General features: G+C 38.1%; 1 protein-coding gene across 4 annotated transcripts in view; it reads left to right on the top strand.

Annotated features, from left to right (window-relative positions):
* Positions 1-20,644, top strand: part of gab3 (GRB2 associated binding protein 3) — a 32,279-nt gene extending 11,635 nt beyond the window's left edge. For 2 of the 4 annotated variants that reach the window (XM_057328648.1, XM_057328642.1), the window contains exons 4-11: positions 12,091-12,298; positions 14,423-14,832; positions 14,943-14,995; positions 15,150-15,381; positions 16,758-16,848; positions 17,166-17,250; positions 18,308-18,421; positions 18,756-20,644. In XM_057328648.1, coding sequence (XP_057184631.1) covers positions 12,091-12,298; positions 14,423-14,832; positions 14,943-14,995; positions 15,150-15,381; positions 16,758-16,848; positions 17,166-17,250; positions 18,308-18,421; positions 18,756-18,872 — 1,310 coding nt within the window. In that variant the 3' untranslated portion in view covers positions 18,873-20,644. Of the gene's footprint in view, positions 1-9,536; positions 10,094-12,090; positions 12,299-14,422; positions 14,833-14,942; positions 14,996-15,149; positions 15,382-16,757; positions 16,849-16,986; positions 17,251-18,307; positions 18,422-18,755 lie in introns of those variants that run through there. The other 2 variants (XM_057328654.1, XR_008962537.1) reach the window with 2 other exon arrangements.
* The last annotated feature ends 56 nt before the right edge of the window (positions 20,645-20,700 follow it).

The raw sequence follows: 20,700 nt of genomic DNA, 5'->3' as shown, positions 1-20,700 counted from the left end.
TATGGACGTTTTCCTAACAAACCTAACAAATACTAACGACTATTATTGAAAAATATAATAGCATAAAGAACCAGTGTGTAATTTTCTGGAGGATCTATTGACAGAAATGCAATATAAAGGCGTCACAGAAACCGAATTTGAAGCGGAATAAAACCACGAAAATGTGTATTTACACAGACCGTTAATGCGGCTCTAAAGCTGTATAAATGCATTTACACAGGAATTAAAATTGCGCAAAATAATGCTGAACATAACCACAAAAGAACAGTTCTAACAATAAGCTAATAAAATAATGTCTTAAATTAAACGATATAAACTAAAAAAAAAATACTGACACTAATAATAACAATGCATAGGCCAACTTTTAGGATAAAAGCAATATTAGGCTATAATTGCAACATTTTAAATGAATTTCCACTCCGGTGTTACAGCAAATGTCACCACATCATTGTCGTGTATGACATATTGTCCTCAATGAGATGCGTTAGGAAATATAAGACAAAATCCTGCATTTCAATCCTAGCCCGACGAGATCCAAATAATTTACGCTCCTAGGGCCGGGAATCTGTGCACAAGCGCTAATGTCCCCACTCCTACTGTCCGCACTTTATGATCTGGACCAAAGCACACTTACATTATTATGATGCGACTGTTTTGACGTAAACGGTAAGAAAAGCACACACTCTCTCATCACAATATAGAGTAATGTTAAGTTTGTGATTTACAATGTGTTCGACTTCATGCACGTGTTACGCAGACCCATCCGCTTAAAGGTGGGGTAGTTGATTTGGAAAGGTGCTAACTTTAGCCTGCTAGCACTGAAATTATAATCCCACCATCTATGCGATTTGCCGTCCAAAGCCACGCCTCCTCCAAACACATGAATGTATTTCGTAAATCCACGTAAGAATTACAAACTAAATCCATTAAATTCTTCTTGAAGCACGTACATACATTTTCAAAAGAAAGAGAGCAACCATGAAATCGTCTTTCAGACCCTTTGCCTGCCGGAGCTGTCTCCATCGTGTATAAGATGAATCGATGTTAATTCGAGTTTTTCCTCTTTCATGATCCAGATGTTTTTTCGACACTCCCTTTTCAAAAACTGACTTTCGTTTTGTAGATTTACTTGTTGTCGGTTCCGCAGGAAAGTTTGATTGTTTCTGATTGTCCGGCATTTCTTGATTGCTATCAGGAAGTAAAGAGATTTCCAACCAACATGACAAAAAATGTTTCTGGACAGGATCACCTACCCTGCCTTTAAGTAACACGAGAGCTATTCAAATAACTCCTGCGGTACTGCGCAGCACTGCATAATGTCCGACAAACCTAATATTGAAGCAGTTTGAGACGTGGTAACACAGGTCTGCATGTGATCGTGTAACGCGTATCGTAAGGTTTTTTCCTTACGAAGGAGAGGAGCTAAAGGAGGAATTTAAACAATTCATGTCATGAGTTCAAATAAAAAAATCTGCATTCTGCGCCTGAGTCACAAACAATCATACTGCAAACATTTTTCTAAATAAATGTAATGTAATTTGCCATTTAAAACTAATCTAAACTATTTTAATGGCTGAAAACAGTCTCAAAATTTACATCATGCATTCAAACTGTGCAACAGCCTGCCTGAGTAAACAGCACAAACAAAAATACTCATTAAATAATTTTATGACGAAATGAAACGAAAAATGTATGTTTGAATTATTTAAAAAATCTGCGTTGTTATTATTAGCCTAAAACAAATGTCGCTGTGTGTTTTTGGCTTCATCTTCATCTTCTCTCGCTTTCTGCTGACATGACAATGACGTTGTTCAGAGTGGCTTTAATGCGCCTTCATTTACACTAAACCTGAGCCGCATCAGAGTCGCCTTTGATACTGAGGAGGGTCAGAGCCGACATATCTTAGATCGGCTTTCATGCTGCATTGCGTCTTTACACAGACATTTAATCCTCCACAGAGACGCCTTAACTCGCCTGTGTAAAGATGCCTTAATATACATAACTGTCTTAAAGAGGTGTGTAAAGACCTTACATAATAAAGCGGTATGTTTATATTATCTTAGAAGGAGCTAGTGTTGTAGTACTCGAGACCGGTCTCAAGACCATTTTTTGATGGTCTTGGTCTTGTCTCGGTCTCAACTGTCTTTGGTCTTGGTCTTGTCTTGGTCTCAGACTTAGTGGTCTCGGGGTTTTATTTCAAAACCGGTCAAGACCACAACTGTGGGAATTACACTAAATTGCTGGTGCATTGTCTGAATTATGTGTTAACATAATTCATGTGATTGGATGTAAAACTTCTGGCTTTAAAAGCATTCACCACTTGTTCCTTATTTGATTCTTCTGTTACTCTTACTGCTGGTAAGAGAAGAATGGGGGATTGTCTTTAAGAAATCTGTCAACAAAATGAATACACACAAAGGTCCAGAATATCCAAGATGTGATTGCAAAAAAGGTACTTGTATGAGATCTTGTTTTTTTAATTTATAACATCTGATGTGATATTGATTTTGTATAATTATTCGATAAACCTTGAGTTAATAAGTGCCTTAAGTTTTAGACACAATTAAACACAGGTTTTTGTTCTATTTTGGCTAGTCCCAAACAAATCTAGAACAAATCTGAAGTTATGTGCATTTCTGAGCAACACACAGCCATTTTACTGTTGATTAGATAAAAAAGCAATGAAACTACACTGAACGAAATTATAAACACAACACTTTTGTTTTTTCCCCCATTTTTCATGAGCTGAACTCAAAGATCTAAGACTTTCTATGTACACAAAAGGCCTATTTCTCTCAAATATTGTTCACAAATCTGTCTAAATCTGTGTTAGTGAGCACTTCTCCTTTGCCGAGATAATCCATCCACCTCACAGGTGTGGCATATCAAGATGCTGATTAGACAGCATGATTATTGCACAGGTGTGCCTTAGGCTGGCTACAATAAAATGCCACTCTAAAATGTGCAGTTTTATCACACAGCACAATGCCACAGATGTCGCAAGTTTTGAGGGAGAGTGCAATTGGCATGCTGACTGCAGGAATGTCCACCAGAGCTGTTGCCCGTGAATTGAATGTTCATTGGCGTTTCAGAGAATTTGGCATCCAACCGCCCTCACAACCGCAGACCGCGTGTAACCACACCAGCCCAGGACCTCCACATCCAGCATCTTCACCTCCAAGATCGTCTAAGACCAGCCACCCAGACAGCTGCCGCAACAATCGGTTTGCATAACCAAAGAATTTCTGCACAAACTGTCAGAAACCATCTCAGGGAAGCTCATCTGCATGCTCGTCGTCCTCATCTGGGTCTCGACCTGAATGCAGTTCGTGCATGCTCACATTCGATGGCGTCTGGTACTTTGGAGAGGTTTTCTCTTAACGGATGAATCCCGGTTTTCACTGTACAGGGCAGATGGCAGACAGCGTTTATGGCGTTGTGTGGGTGAGCCATAACCCTAACCCAGCCATTGAAAAGGAGTGGACCAACATTCCACAGGCCACAATCAACAACCTGATCAACTCTATACGAAGGAGATGTGTTGCACTGAGTGAGGGTCACACCAGATACTGACTGGTTTTCAGACCCCCCAGTACAGTAAAACTGCACATTTTAGAGTGGCCTTTTATTGTGGCCAGCCTAAGGCACACCTGTGCAATAATCATGCTGTCTAATCAGCATCTTGATATGCCACACCTGTGGATGGATTATCTCGTTAAAGGAGAAGTGCTCACTAATACAGATTTAGACAGATTTGTGAACAATATTTGAGAGAAATAGGCCTTTTGTGTACATAGAAAAAATCTTAGATCTTTGAGTTCAGCTTATGAAAAATGGGGGCAAAAACAAAAGTTTTGCGTTTATAATTTTGTTCAATGTAATTAAGTCACTGAATGTTTTGTTTTGTTGAAGGTCCCAGACTTAAATTTATCTTGGGTATTTACCTTTTTTTTAATGTTTAGTTGTTGTTAGGCATGAAAAAATACTGTTGATGGGTGATTTTAACATTGATGTTTGCTGTGCTTCCAAACCACATTCTGCAGAATATTTTAATTTGATTGAGTCGTTTGACTTTACACAATGGGTTTCGGGTCCAACACATATTCATGGTCATACCCTTGATTTGATTTTAACTCATGGTTTCTCTATTTCAAATATTGGAGTTAGTAGTGCATCTTTTTCTGACCACATGCCAGTTCTCTGTACAGTCCCCCTCATGGGCCGTATGCTCAGAAATCCATCGGTGGCACGTTTGACTCGTTCTCTTACTCAGCATTCTAGTGAAGAATTTTCAGCAGCCTAAAAAAAATCATAAGTCTATATCTGTACCCTGGCAAACTGAAACCACACGTACTCTGAGACGGACTTGTAGACATGCTGAACGTAAGTGGAAAAAGGACAGATTGCAGGTTTCTTATGAAGCCTTGAAAAAATCCTATAACATGTTCCAGAAAGCCGCAAAGGCTGCAAAATGCAAATATCTATCCGATCTTATTACAAACAATTGTCACAAACAAAGTTTTCTACTATTAACTCTGTTTTAAATCCCACTGTGTAACCTATTTTAGAACCCTCTACTTCTCTCTGCAATAACTTTGGAAAGTTTTTTGTTAAGAAGATTACCACATTACGATCCCAGCTGTCTAATTCAGTTTATGTCTTGCATAATGTTCCATTATGCTCTGCTACCTGGTCTGACTTTGAGCCTATTGATCTGATCTCGTGTAATGAAATTGTCGGCCATCTAAAACCAACTACGTGCCCTCAGGACATTATTCCACCTCATTTCCTTAGACAAATAATGGACACAGTCGGTCCTGGTCTGTTATTGGTTATTAATAAAAGTTTGTCTACTGGTTCCGTCCCTAACAGTCTTAAATGTGCAGTGGTGACGCCATATCTTCAAAAAAAAAAATCTGGATCCTTCTTCTCTTTCCAAATTTCGTCCTATCTCTAATCTACCATTTATTTCAAAGATTCTTGAGAAAGCTGTATTGACCCAATTACAATCTTATTTGGCTGCTAACTCTATTCACGAGGTGATAGTTTCAATCCAGTTTCAAAGCTTTACACAGCACTGAATCTGCCCTTTTAAGAGTTTTAAGCGATATTCTTACTGAAACGGATTCTGGGAAATCTATGGCTTTAGTTCTATTAGACTTGAGTGCTGCCTTCGATTTGGTTGACCGTAATGTCCTGTTAGCACGCTTTGAGTCATCTGTGGGCCTTTGTGGCACAGTCTTACAGTGGTTCCGCTCGTATCTGGTTGACAGATGTTTTAGTGTTCGTATTGGACATCACACCTCCTCTAGTATACCTTTTAATTGTGGAGTCCCACAGGGATCTATCCTTGGACCGGTATTGTTCACCCTGTACATGCTACCTTTGGCATCCATTTTTAGGAAATATAATGTATCCTTTCATCTATATGCTGATGATACTCAGGTCTATTTTCCTTTAAAACATAATGATAAAAATGGCATTAAACCACTGCTGGCCTGTTTAGAAGAACTTCAGCTTTGGCTCTCAAGTAACTTTCTAAGTTTAAACAAAAATAAAACAGAATTAATTATATTTGGGACTAAGGATAACTGTGAGTTAGATGTTGTCTGTGGCTCTTTGGCCCCATATGAAACACAATGTGCTAGAAATTTGGGTGTTCTATTTGACCACAACTTAAAATTTGATAAACAGATCAGTGCTGTTGTAAAATCATGCTTTTTCCATCTCCATCAGCTGGCTAAAGTGAAACCTTTTCTATCGCAGAGTAACTTTCAAACAGTGATACATGCCTTTGTACGACTCGCTTAGATTATTGTAACTCCCTCTATTATGGTGTTTCTCAGTCCTCTCTCTCCCGTCTACAGCTAGTGCAAAATGCAGCTGCTAGATTACTTTCTGGGTCCCGCAAATATGAGCCGGTTACGTTTTATGTGCACTCCACTGGCTACTCATCAAGCACAGAATCGATTTAAAAATGTTGTTATTTGTGTACAAAGCCCTTAATAATTTGGCCCCTCAGTACTAACAGACCTCCTATGTCCCTATACCCTTCTAGAACATTAAGATCCAGTGACCTTAGTTTACTCACCGTGCCTAGATCCAGACTTAAAAAAATGAGGCGATCGATCTTTTGCAACTGTAGGTCCAAAACTCTGGAACAGTCTTCCTCCTCATATTAGACTAGCCCCCTCCATTTCTGTTTTCAAGTCTTCCATAAAGACATATTTGTTTTCACTAGCTTTTAACACCCCCTAATCATTGGTAAATGTTGTTGTTACTGCTGTTTTAAAATTTTTTTTTTTTTACTTAGTTTTATTTTAGTCTGTACAGCACTTTGGTCAGCTTGGTTGTTTTAAATGTGCTTTACAAATAAATATTGTATTGTATTGTTGGAATTTTTACCTGCACAAAATTTTTAATGTTACAGTAGGTGGGTGATAAAACATGGAACATAAACATCATAAAACAGCATAAATGTATGTGTAAGATGTTTTATGTTCCATGTTTTATCATTATCGTTTCTGCACAATAAATCACCCAAGTTACTTCTATTATTATTTTATTATGACTTTTTAGTGTTTTGTGGATCTTTTGAATTTTGGGAGTGCTAGTCTTGGTCTCGACTCGGTCTTAGCCTGCCTTGGTCTTGTCTTGGTCTCTGCCCCTCAAAGTCTTGGTCTTGTCTTGGCCTCGACACCCTCTGGTCTCAGTCTTGTCTTGGTCTCGGTCTTGTCTTGGTCTCGACTACAACACTAGAATGAGCTATTTCTATCTACATACACTGTGGGTCCCCTTGCATGGAATTGGCCATGCTGTTTCTACAGTAGCCCTAAACAGACAAACTGCTCTACGTTATCTCTACGTAAATACGTTATGGGACGATATAATGTGCAATTCCTATGCTCAAGATCCGAAAGCCAGGGGGCGCTCTTGCGCAGAAACTCTGAATATGGGACAGAAAAAGAACGATTTACACATACACAAGCTGTGTCTCGTTTCGGAAGGCTGCGTCCTTCCGGAGGTCTCATTTGAAGCCTGCTACATCATTGAGGCTGTCTCGTTTCATAAAAGCAGGTAGGACACAACGTATGCACCCTTCTAATGTGACCTACTTTCACGAGAATTCGGAGGACACATTAGGTGTATCCTTTGTTGCTAGAGATAACCCACAATTCTTTGCGTCCGCCAACGTCTGTTATTTGAATAAACGGCAGCAGCTGCACAGTCAGTCAAATACGTATGTGGTGTTTAAATGTTAACAGTTTACAATTTTTGTCACGTATTCTTAATCTTAGCAGGCATGTGTAGGAAATAGGTTTACAAGTGTTTAGTGATTTTTTAACATTTAATACAGTAAGGCAAAAAATGCTACATTTGTTTAACTCTTGGCATTGTTTAGGGTAGAAAGTAACCAACTTTTTACCTCTTAAAATCATGTAGAAATCATTTTAATTAATTTGACAGGTGTGTGAGTGCAACGTGTTGTCATAGAAGCTTGGTACTTCCTGTTTCCTTTTCTGCCAGTATGTCCTACGAAGGACATCTTGTTTAATTCTAAGTTGAGGATCCTCCATATACCGCATCCTTTAGAGGATGATACCTCAAGAGGACACAAGGACGCAGCCTTCTGAAACGAGATTCTCGATATCAAGGATGCATCTTATACAGCCTTGCGCGCTTACGGAATCCGCTTGAAGTCCCAGAAGTCACTGCGGCGCGTCCATCCAAGTTCGTTCTTCCGAGGCTGCCTCGCAAGACCGGTCTCCACAAGAACACAAGTCCGTTCTTTGCTTTCTTGGAATTGAGAAACGGCCACAGTTCCCGGAAATGCCAATGGTGATATTCTATCGCTGTTCTTCAAACCTTTTCAGGTATTTTCATGATAATAAAGTATATTTATAATGATGATGTTTGACGAGTGTTGTTTTTTCAAATGCACGTTATAAAGGACTCAATCTCGTAGTGATTTTAAATCGAGTAGTACTTCCTACTGATCAAAGAGCCGTAGTTCACAGAAGAGCTGTGCATGAAACACAGAACCGGTTTCAGAATCAATTTAGACATGTATAATTAGTGTGAATCCCGATATATATCGCCAAGCCCTATGTCAAAGAAGCAAAAACGTGTCGACATCTTAGTCCTGTGAGAGCCGCTTCTTCGAAAGGGAGGGGTGGAATGAGCTGTTGGTTGCAATTCACAACATCACCGCTAGATGCTGCTAAATTGGACCCTACACTGGACCCTTAAATAATATATGACATTAATCATATTCAATAACATTTTATTATTTAATGAGTTAATATTATTTTGTATTATTCCATATTATACACATCAGGACCAAACAGCATACACTCAAAAAAATTAACTGTCGCTGCTGTTAGTTTTACTTAACCCATCCTTGTTCACAGTACATAAAGAATGCTAATGTTATTTATACAAAAAATTTAGATCTGTCAGCTTTACTTAACAAGTGTTTGACTGGTCAACTTAACATTGTTGAGTAGAACGCAAAACCCTATAATATTGGACCTATTGTTGAGTTTACTTAATATAAACAAGTTAATTCAACATGACTGGTTGAGGGGGATTTTCAGTTCCCTGCATGCTTTGCGTAAGACTGCATTTTGGCAGTAAATTTCGAAATTTAGTGTTATTTTAAGTGTTTTTCAGTAAAGAAAACAGACTTGTTTGTGCTTAATGTTCATTTATCTTTGAGGTTTAAAAGAGTTTGTTGTATTTTTTAGTTTTAGGGTTGCCATTGTTTTGAAGACATATGCTTAGGCTGTGAGAGGTTTATGCGCAGGCTTAATGTCTATCGCATCATTCAATGAGCTTTAACTGTGCTAATGCCAGTACTGAGATGCCTCTCATCTGATTTGCTCATTGTGTTTTGACTTACATGCAGTAAGTCTGTATATAATTTATGTATGACAACAAAAAGTACCATTGAGAAGGATAAAAATTGAGTTTAATTAACTTAAAATTACTGGTACAATCGGAATGGTTTGGATTTACTCAAAAAAGTTTTGTCAACATTACTTGAATTTATTTTGTTCATACAACTAAAGTGTTATTTGCTCAAATTACTTAATATTGTTGCGTGGAACCACTTGACGCAGCTTTTTTAAGTAAATTCAACAAATCAATTTTTTGAGTGTAGAAAGTAGTATCACAACTTTCACAATCTAGTTCCATAGTCCATATGAATGCAAGAAAATATGTTAAAAATATTACTGTTATAAAATGTGTTATTGAAATTGTATTGTTTATGTTGCATTGCCTATTTAAAGTCGTCTCCAAGACACAGCATTACGCAAAAGCAGTACTGTTTAGTTATTTTGTCAACCATTATTTTATTCTGTAAAAGTGTTTAATAATACGTAGGGTTACTGAGAACCAAATTCAGATCTCAACATGTCGGCCCTTCATGAGGCAACTCAAAAAATATATTTTTATCAGGCTACTGATATGACTGGAGTTTAATGTGAATGTTTAAAAGTACTTAACTTTGTGTGAAAGTTAATGAGGAAAAAACACTGAATGGACTTTGCGGTTGCAGTAAGACAAAAATATGTTAGCAGTTAACTAATGTGATATATACCAAACAAGGGTAAGACAAACAAGTTGCACATTACATGAAAAGATAACAGAAAGATGAGTGATACAGCGGTAGGGAGGGTTTCACCCACACAGACACACATGGTTAGTTTACTGTTTAATACACAACACACTAGACGGTTGTACAATCCTCTAAACTGGGAAAAGCAGATTGTGAAAGATAAAGCTAGTTTATACTGAACCGAGCATGTCCATGCTCTTCCTAACACACACACACAGAGGATTTATTCATAACCTCAATGTTGCTTATGCCTCAGATTTTCTTGAAGTTTTGGGACAAAACGTCTCAGTCTGTGCTCATAAGTTACCCCTGCAGGACATCAGCTGAGAATCGGATCTTGCCATTATTATTTACAGACAGGCTTTGCAGCGGGGCAGATGGAGAGCAGATTGAGAAAAGAACGGATCAGATCAGAGACGTTTTATTCACACCTGGAGGGCTGCAGTTTCAGATCCTACTTTGTGTGTCAAGGTACTCAAGCTGGACTAAAACGATGTGGGATCCTCTTAAGCCAAGACTTTTGTAAACTCAAATGTTGATCTCACTGTCACCGTGACAAACACACATCACTATCACAATTGCTTATTATAGCTCTACCGTCCCTGTCTAATGGTCCTGTCACCATGACAACCATTTCCTGTATCTATACTTGTACTCTGATCCTGTGACCATGACAACTGCTCACTGTATGTTCCTCCCTGGGGAATGTCACCAAAACAGATGCTCTTTTATCCCTACACTACCTGTGCATCTGTCCCCATGACAACCATTTACCGTATCCTCGCTCTCGTGTCTGTTACCATGACAACTGATCATTGTATCTCTAGTCATTGTCCCATCTCCATCACCATGGCAACCAATTACTGTAAACTGCTGTGCATCTGACATGGTCCTACAACCAGTACTGCTGTCCATCTGACACATCACTATGGCAACTGCTCACTTTATATCTATTTACCTAGTTCCATTTCAACTTTGCTCTGTGGATGTAAAACATTATAAATAATAAATAGGCTTTTAAATGCAGATGTATAAAACCCCATTCTCAAACGTACCCCAAACACTATGCCAAACATATATGACACTATCATGAGCTAATATGTTTTAGTAAAATCATTCTAGATGTTTACAGTAAAGTCTGATGTCTGTTTGAAGTCATCCGCAGACAGAGAGGCTATGAGTTGTTGTCTGTTATCTCACATAGTTCACCTCAGATAAGCCCGCCGTGTGTTCAAAAGCAGGTTTTCTTGACTGTTCACCCACAACATTGCCTCAGCATTACTCACGGTCTCTTTCAAGCACATTCAAGTTGGATGTATCTGATATCAAACATGAAAAAATAACGGCCGTGAGTCAACACTGTAAACGTCTGTTTATAGGCAATTAAAATGATTTTATTATTAAATTGGGCTGTTCAACAGTATTTCCCAAAATGAAAGATGTGTCCCTTCCAACTGAATGAGCTCATTCTGATAGGACACACAGCACCAGACCTAGAAAAGGACACACTTTCCAGTAAAGCTTACAATATATTTACAATAAATTTGCTGCTTATATAAAATTAATTATTTTATTCATATTCAATTATGTATATATTTATAAATATTTAATTTGAAATGTATCATTTTAAATTCTTAATTTAAATTATATTAAGAAAAATCGTAAATACTTCTGAATTTTTATGCAATTATATTTGGGTTTTAGTACTGTATAATTAAATCATCTAAATCTTGCAGGTAAGAGAGTCTTAGGATAGAAAAACAAAAAATCGTTTTTATGGTGACTTTGAAAGACTTTAAACCAAACACTTATCACCCAAACCCATCATTGACTTGTACACAGTTGTACATTTATTTTGGCCCTTCTAAAATTCTAATATGGGATTGAATGGTATAGCAATAATACATGTTTATTAGAAGGGGGCGTCCCATTACTTTTGTCCATATAGTGTATATACTGTATATATATATATATTTTTTTTTTTTGCTTATTTTTTATATTATATATATACATTTTTTTTTGTTTTGCTTTAACACCCAGCTCTACTTTCCACAATAATCTTGCATTATTAAAGTCAGTAATTCCACCTTCCAACATTTTTGCTTACTGTCAAATAAAAAAAGCCATTATAGTCCCAAAAAATCAACCTTGAACTTGTCATGTGCTCGTAGCGCGTGTAACAGACGTGAGCTTCATGTGCCTTAGTCATCTGTTGGACTGAAAGGTTTAGAAATGTCTGCCCACTAACATGCTGTTGAGTCTAAACAGGAAGAGAAAGAGAGATGTGTATGTGTGTGGGTTGTGGTGGGTGGCTGCTGAAAGGGGATGATTTTGTTGCCACCTTCTGGTGATGGAAAGCTAAAGGTGCCTTATGACACATGATTATTGCACTGAAATTTTCTGACATGAAACATTACGAAGTGCGAACAAGCTGTTAAATCTCTCTCTCTTCTCTCTATCTCTGGCAGAATCAATGGACAGTCTTAATCGCACCCCCTCTTCCCAGCAGCCCTCTCCAGCTCTCTCTCCTCACGTTTCTCTCGTGGCCAATCAGGGCACAGTTACCGTCGACAACCACGCTGTCCAAGAAGACCGGCCCAGCGAATCAGAGATCAGCCCTCCACTTGACTACCTCTTCCTCTCTCAATGTGAGACCGGCACGAAGAGCATCGTCAGGCAAGGCCCTCTCCGCTTCTTATGACCGCACGTTACGAGAATAATAATTACGTGTTAATCTTGACACAGACATGAGATTCATTCCATGTAGCAGGAGGCTATCTGCTATTCCTCTAATCGGATTTAATAAACGGCGACTGATAGAAGAAATGAGAATAGAACATTTCTAACACTTTTCGCTTCGGAGTGATCTTTTGATCTTGGTCATTGCAGCAGAACATACTGTGATTAGATTCAAATAAAAGCTTAATGGGACTGCATGTAAAGTAGGGACGCACTGTGACGTCTGCCACTCATGTTATGAATACTAACAAGTCATTCTGGAGGTTTATAGATGATTAATGAAAGACAAGTGTAGATAAATCTGCTTTTAATGCAAAACAAGTCTTTAGTTATTGTTATCAGGAATGGAGGGTTAAAAGTATTTCTAATCCTATTTCTCTTTTTAAGAGAAATCAGTTTAGTCTGAAATTGTAGTCTATAGGTTTTACTTAAAGGGATAGTTCACCCAAAAATGAAAAATCTTTCATCATTTACCCACCCTCTTGTCATTTCAAACCTGTATGACTTTCTTTCCTCTGCAGAACGCAAAAGAAGATATTTTGAAGAATGTTGGTAACTAAAAACCATTGGTCCTCATTGACTTCTATTGTATGGAGTAGGAGTGACCCCGAATAGTCGAAGATTCGATAGGAGGAGCCTGATTCGACTACCAGTCTCACAGTCGAATTTTCGCAGAGGTGTTATGCAATGGGTGCATGCAATCATGCCATTTTGGTTATATGGGCAGTGGCGTAGCAGACGGGCACGCACTGCGCCACCAAACATATTATTTATGATGTAAAGAAAGGGGACATTTTTAGGGTTGGGTACCGAAACCCCCGGCGCATATGAGCGTGAGGTCTGGCTATAACCCAACGCAGGATCGCATCTTTCTGCGTGTTCTGTGCTGTGAGACCGGTAAAGAGAAGCAGCACGTTCCGCAAATGAATGTGTACACCGTTTCCAAACATTTGTCACTTACTGAATGTCTGGGCATATAAATATGAATTAACACTTTGTCTGTAAATGCACCTAGTTCGTTACCAGTGTTGGGTGTAACTAGTTACTAAGTAATTAGTTACTGTAATGTAATTACTTTTCCCTTGAAAAAGTAAAGCAAGGGATTACTTTTATTTTTCTGTAATTTAATTACAGTTACTTTTGATGTAATTAAACTAAATACTTTGTGTAATATACAGTATGTGTGTGCAATAGTGGAATTGACATCAAAATTCAAAGTCTAACTTTAAAATCTGTGCTTTAATGTATAATTCTCACATTTGTAATACTTTGGTCAGTTAATAATACTACTTTATGTAGTTTAATATTATTTATTTGAATGAATTAAAAGAGCCCTTTCATGCCTATCCTTGAATCACTTAACTAATCAACGTTGATATAGGATATAGAAAGTAATTAGTAATAAGTAACTAAATACTTTTTGGAGAGAGTAATTTGTACAGTAATCTAATTACACTATTGAATATGTAATTAGTAACTAGTAATTAATTACTTTTTGAGAGTAACTTACCCAACACTGTTCGTTACTTAGACTGAACTTTGCGCTGCATGATACAAAAAATAATAAAGTAATATACGTATATAACCATAATATAACCATAATTTGGTGCGCTGCACTTTGCGCTGCACATTTGTTAACCACCTGGTGTCGTCCCCACGTGGACCACACTCACACACACGTGCGATTCGGTTGTCAACTCTAGGCAAGACGTGACAATTCTGATTCGACTAATCCTATGGACACAAAACCAGTGCAAGTCAATGGATACCAGCGGTTTTCTGGTACCGACATTTTTTGAGTAAATGATGACAGAATTTGAATTTTGGGGTGAACTATCCCTTTAAATCTGGGGTCCTTAACTTTTTTGATCATGATTAAGCAAGTAAATGAAAAAATCCTAACAAAAGGTAACCTGAAATATTATGTTTCAAACAGAGATGGCGATAGAGAGGCAAAATGTATTGCAGCTACAGCAAACAAAGAAATAATTCTCTAAATTAAGGCTGTGTTGTGTGTGAAAATGTTTCTTATGTGATTGTTTGTGTTGTGTCCCCTCACAGGAGTGACAGCATCTCCAACTCAGAACGTTCCTTCGAGCATAGCTCATCTGAGTACACCGAGGATGTGTTCAGCCCCGCCTCACGCATTGACTCCTCCCCCTCTTCGTTCCTTTTGGGCGGGGCGTCCGAGCCGCCCTTCAGTGCCCCCTGCGGCCCTCTTTCTTTCTCCGTCTCCTCTTCCCTCTCTTCCTGTCTATCCTCTCCTGTTTCTTTACGGCGGCCACCTGACGTTTTCAGATTCGACCGGCCCTTTTGCATTACATCAGACCCACAGACACCTCCTCCCCTCCCGCCCAAACCTACACACCTGTCTGATAATCACGCTAATGACGATACGGGGCGTAATCAGGTACAACCAGCTCTCCTCCCTCGCAGGACGTCGCTGTCGGGAATAGAACATTTTAGGAGAGGTGAGCATAGACACACACACAAACACACATCTCTCTGCATGCATAATGTGAACGTGGATATAAAATGAATATAAATTGAATAAATATATAATCAATTTCTCTTGTTTTAGGAGAGTATGACAATACTGGAAGAAACTGGAACAAGCGATTGAGTCTCAACCTGGTAAAGAAATATGCAAATCAAAAATAGTCAAATGAACCTAGAGAAAGTTAAACAGACGCCCTGAACAAGCATCTCATTTGAATATGCAGTGCCAGAAACCAGAAACATAGTGTTTCACTTATTTCTCTCCCCTGCCTTACGCTCTTTTTTCTAGCCTGTGTTTCTGAATACTGCAGTTACTGAAAACCACTCTGAAGATTCATATGTGCCCATGGCCTCTCCACCAGCCAGCTGCTCTGATGTTGCTTCAGACGGCTACATACCCATGAGCCCCTCCACCCTGCCGGTCTCCTTACTGACCAACGGAAAACCAGAGCTGCCCTCGCCTTCAAATCCTGACCTCGAGCCCCCTCCTGTCGACCGCAACCTGAAACCCAAAATTCGGGGTAAAGTTGTGGGTGAAAATGCAATAAAGGTGTAAATTATCAGTATTATCAGCACGTAGTTTGGCCGGTGGCTGTGTATTTGTAGCATTAGTATTTCACAGCTTGAGTGACTGTTAGGCAATGCTTTTATATGACGTGATTTACATAAAACCTTTATTTTAAGTATAAACAGTGCCCCGTCATATGGTAATATAATATGATATATATTGCTGGTGACTCATGATGTGATGTCATAGGCCTTGAAGCTATTTCAGAACGTTTCGTTCTATACTTCTTGAAACTGGTTAATCCACAGGCTTGGTCAAGGAATCAAAAAATTAAACGAATTTACGCATCATTTACTCACTCTCATGTCATTTCAAACCTGTATGACCTGTCTATTTCTGCAGAACACAAAAGAAGATATTTTGAAGAATGTTGGTAACCGAACAACATTGGCCCCCGTTGACTGTCAGTGTGTAGACACAAAACCACTGAAACATTTCTCAAAATATTGTCTTTTGTGTTCCACAGAAGAAAGAGTCGTACACAGGTTTTGAACAAGATAAGGGTGTTTAAATAATGACAGAATTGATTTTGGGTGAACCATCTCTTCACGAGACAGCAATGCGTTTTTAGGTTTGTGTGTTGTAATGGACATAACTGCTTAGCAACTAAACCAACCTAAACTGGAATAAAACTGAAGATGTTTGGTACGTCCGAAAAAGGAAAATAGAAAAGTGGAGAAGATGGTTTCATAAGAGGAGAGGTAGAAAAAAACAGTGACGCACGTGGAAGATGAATATGAGGAAGATGAGATGCAGGAGAGGCTAAATAAATCAAAGAAGAAAGTGATGTCATGATCACACACAGACCGACATTTATTACTCATGTGCTGACCTCAGTTGGATATTTCTTGAAGGGAGGTTGCCAAATATTTGATCATTTTGAGAATTTGGGTTTGCCAAGAAAAGTTGTGAGACGTGGAGACACAAAGCTCACGCAGGTCGTGCACCTTCATAGAAAGGAAATAACTCATAAAACTAAGTGTCTGTGGCTATACTTGTGTTCAACATTGGCTTATCGGGACAATTTAGGTGATCCTTATTAGTAAAAATGGTCAACACTTACCACAAGGATGGTAAACATTTGATCCACTTACGTTGTGGGGGTCGGCCAATACAAAACTGATCATTAAACATACTAAATGATGCTTATTTGAAAAAGTAAAAAAGGTTTGTGTGAGTTTAGGATGAGAGAATACAATACACAGTTTCTACAGTATAAAGTGACTATGTCAATGGAAAGTCCCCACAATGTACAGTATAGAAACCTAACGTGTGTGTGAAAATGAGAAAAAGAAGTTTGAGTATTCTCCATTCTGTTTGGTCTTGCAGCCCGTCCGCCACCCTTAGACCTGCGGGGTTTGTCCACCATCTCCGAATGTCCGTTCCACATCCCTCTCACACGCACCATGACAGAGCCCAGGTGAGATGTACACAACACTAACCATAAAACACCCAATACACCTCAGAATCACAGAACAAAATGACCCCAAACTGATTCTCTGCACTCTGTTCTTTTTTCCACCACTTTTCATTTCTGTGTATCTGTGTCTTAAATCAGTCTGGACTCTTTTCGTCCTCCTCCTGTCGACCCCCTTTCTCATTCACATGTTTGTGATGTAGAAGCACGGCAAGCTGTTGTTTGTTTTATTTGTTAAATGTAAGACTCGTCTCCATACTCGTATGGCTGTATTTGAATGTTGACGTGTTTCTGTGTCGGTTTGTTTGTTTTGTCTCTAGCACATCACTTCAGTGTGTTCCTTTGGACAGGCGGCGGGGTTGGGGCCTAAACGGCCTCGAACAGGAAGAGAGCCTAACGCCGACGGTAATGTGACTTCCTGTTTAACTCGTCCTCTGTCGCGAATAGTTTATTGCTCCATTTTGCTTTAAAATGAGAAAGAGGAGGGAAAGCAAAGAACTATTTGTATACTTCTTTTAAACTAAAAGTAAGACACTATACTTTCTGTCTACTTTTTGTGTGTAATTCTCAGAAATATACATAAAATGGTATACTTAGAAAGTATATTTGCCCTATAATTGTACTTATTCTTCAAGATACAGTATACTTCAAATGTGCTTACAGATAAATGTTTATTTACTGTTTAAAAATAAGATCTAAGAACATAGCAGTATATTTAAAATGCAAGAAAATATATAAATAATAAACTTTAAGTATGATGTTACTTTAAATTTACTAGCCGTGTAAAACCTACTTAAGTATTTTACTAAGTGTACTGTCATCAAATGTGTTATAAGCATTTTACAAAAAATGTTTAGACTTTGTAAACTTGTGTACTTAAAGTTTACTACTGTTAGACTTAAAGTATACTTAGAAGCACACTTTTATCAACTAAAAAGTGGGCCAACTTAGTAGCATTGAATTAGCACCCTTGCCAGTGTACTACTACTGTACCTAAAATATACTTAAACATAAGTATATTTCTTTGGTTAATTTATAAGGTACATTTAAAGTATACTTGGAAGTATTCTTTTATAAACTAAAAAGGGGGATAGTTTAGTCCTAAGTAGTATTGAAATAATATACTTTCAAGTATACTACCGCTGTACCTAAAATATACTTAAACGTAAGTATACTTATTAAGTATACTTATTTTATGGAGTAAACTTGTTTTTTTTTTGTCAGGGTAGGGACAAGCTGCCATATAGTTAACAATGCAAAAGACAAAAACATTCAGGATTGTTCAACTCCAGTCCTACAGTTCCACCGCAACCCAAAACCCCTGTCTGAAATCTGTTCAGTTGTGTTCAAATAGGGTTGAAGCTGAACCTGCAGGCGGTGGTCGACCAGGACCGAAGCTGAATAGACCTGCCTTAGGTGATGCAGGTCATAAATGTGTTCATATTTATGTGCATTTGTTCAGGACTCACAGCTGATGTTGTTCCCATCTTGTGACTCCGCCCCCTGGATAAGACGTCCCCAGCTAGATTACCTATCACTTGACTTCAACTCCGCCTCGCCTTCACCTGTCCAGAAGGTTAGTGGTTGACATGTATGACAAATATGTCAAACAGTTCACATTCAGTTCATGTGTCAAATATATTTCTTAGATGTGATGCAGCTGAATTTGTGTTCCTGTAGCATTGCGTTCATAGTGCTTTAAGTGGGCGCTAGTACCGTATCTGTTGTGATGTTCATGGGCTTTCTGTGGCTCTAAATATTGAATCTTTTGGCAGAAATAACCATGACTCAGCTCTAAACACGACATGTCATGAATCTGTTTTCACAGCCCTTATTTTGTCTGATTCACTTCTGATTCACTGGGTTCACATTGTGACGGGTTGTTGGTGTGCTATTATTGATGCTTTCAGAAGCCGCTGCTGGCTGATGAGTATCGGGTGGATTACGTGCAGGTAGACGAGAAGAAAACACAGGCTTTACAGAACACCAAAATGGAGTGGAAGGACGTTCGTCAGTCAAAAGCATAAAGCCTTCTGGGGGAAAAAAACAATCAATTTAAATTATTAACATGGTTCAGAACTTGACTTGTTGTCATCTACGATTTCAGGTACTTTTTGGTCTTTTACACCGCTGTGAATGGAATGTAGTATTAGCCAGTAAGAGCTGCACATGAAAGCTTCAGAAATAAAATGGCAGACTATTCAGGAAATGATTCCAGAATAAAAGACCTCCAATGCAACGCAAGACCTGAAATCTGCAAACGGTAGTAGGACGATAAAATCGAACCCTTGCTAATTGCATGAGTGATCTAAAATATTTGGTGGATATTGACAAATATCCCATTGAAAATGGAATATTTAAAAGCACTTCCTGGAACATTTATTTTGAAATAGTTTCCTGAATATAACAGCACATTGTCTTACATCATCGATGTATGTTACACAGATGACACATTGCCTCTATAAATTCTGAAATAATATTTTCAAGCGTGTCATGATGTCTTTATGTGGATATTATGAATGTTACATATTTATGATGTGTACAATCACTGAATAGTATCAAAGAAAAAGATAACACCAATGAAAGTCTTTTGCACTGGTTTAAACACCCTGAAGATCATGTTTAACATGGACTTGTTATGCTGAGAGTTGGACCACTGGAACCAAACACTGTGATCGGACACTGGAACAAAGATTCAATAAGAAGGATGTCAGAACACTGAAGGGAATTCTGTCTTAAGAGATCTGCATTTTCTTTTTCAAGATTTTGAATGAATATTGAATGTTGAGTATGTTAGACTACTGTCTTATTATTGACCTTTATTATTGAAGGTTTGTCAACAAAATTATCTGAATGTATTTGACTGGTTCACCATTAAGAGGCATTACGAATGTATTTTTGGTTTGTAGAATTAGTAGTGTACTACTGTACCGCAAGAGCACAAAGATCTCATGGGAAACTATCACTGTGACATCATCAGTTTTTTTTCCAGATATTAATCAGTGTATGCTTTATGTCTCATAAAGTAATAGAGTGAGCAGGGGGGATTTGAAATGTAGAGACCTTACTAACCTGTGTGAATCACTTGATATCTGTACGTCAGCAGGTAAATTATTGTGATGCATATTGAACAGAACTTAATAAATCAATTCAGCAGTTCAGCTCAATGAAAGAAAATACAAAAACTCAAGGACAGACTCTTTAATGCGTTCAAGATTTGCATTGCAGATTTGGTATGTTTAATTTTGTTGTCCTGCCTATTGTTTACTTCCCTTCAGTTAAATCCTGGCTGTTGTTTTTCTGTGATGGGGCAGGAACCATGACAGCTTGTGCACACATTTACATTTACGCATATGGCAGACTCTTTTATCCAAAGCGACCCATTGCATTGTATTATACATTTTGTTTCAGACTATGTGCAATCGAACCCATGACCTAGGCATTGCAAGTGCCATGCTCTAACCACTGAGCCACAGGAAAGCACACAAATAATCACCAGCTGATGTTCAAATTAACAGATATTTACAGGTCAATGACATACAATGTCCATTTATCATGTGGTGCGGCCAATAATATTAATAAAAATAAAATGGTGAAATATGAATCTCTGATACAGTATGCTTAAGTGAAGGGTGTTTTTAAAAACATTATTGTGTGCGATTTTCAGGGAAAATAAGTTAATTTTGTTAATTGAATAAAACCAAATTATAGAACAAAAATATGAGATGATTACTTGCCAAGACTCCAAGAAATGCAATACTTTGCTTCTAAATACTAAAGATTTGAAAAAAAAAAGTTAAGCATGTCAAGGAAATGAATTAATTTGAAGATAAATCACGGTCGCACCACAACATT

Source organism: Triplophysa rosa, linkage group LG2 (assembly GCF_024868665.1).
Source record: "Triplophysa rosa linkage group LG2, Trosa_1v2, whole genome shotgun sequence".
NCBI classification, from domain to species: domain Eukaryota; kingdom Metazoa; phylum Chordata; class Actinopteri; order Cypriniformes; family Nemacheilidae; genus Triplophysa; species Triplophysa rosa.
Note: the sequence above shows the minus strand (reverse complement) of the source record. Positions and strands in the feature narration are given on the sequence as shown.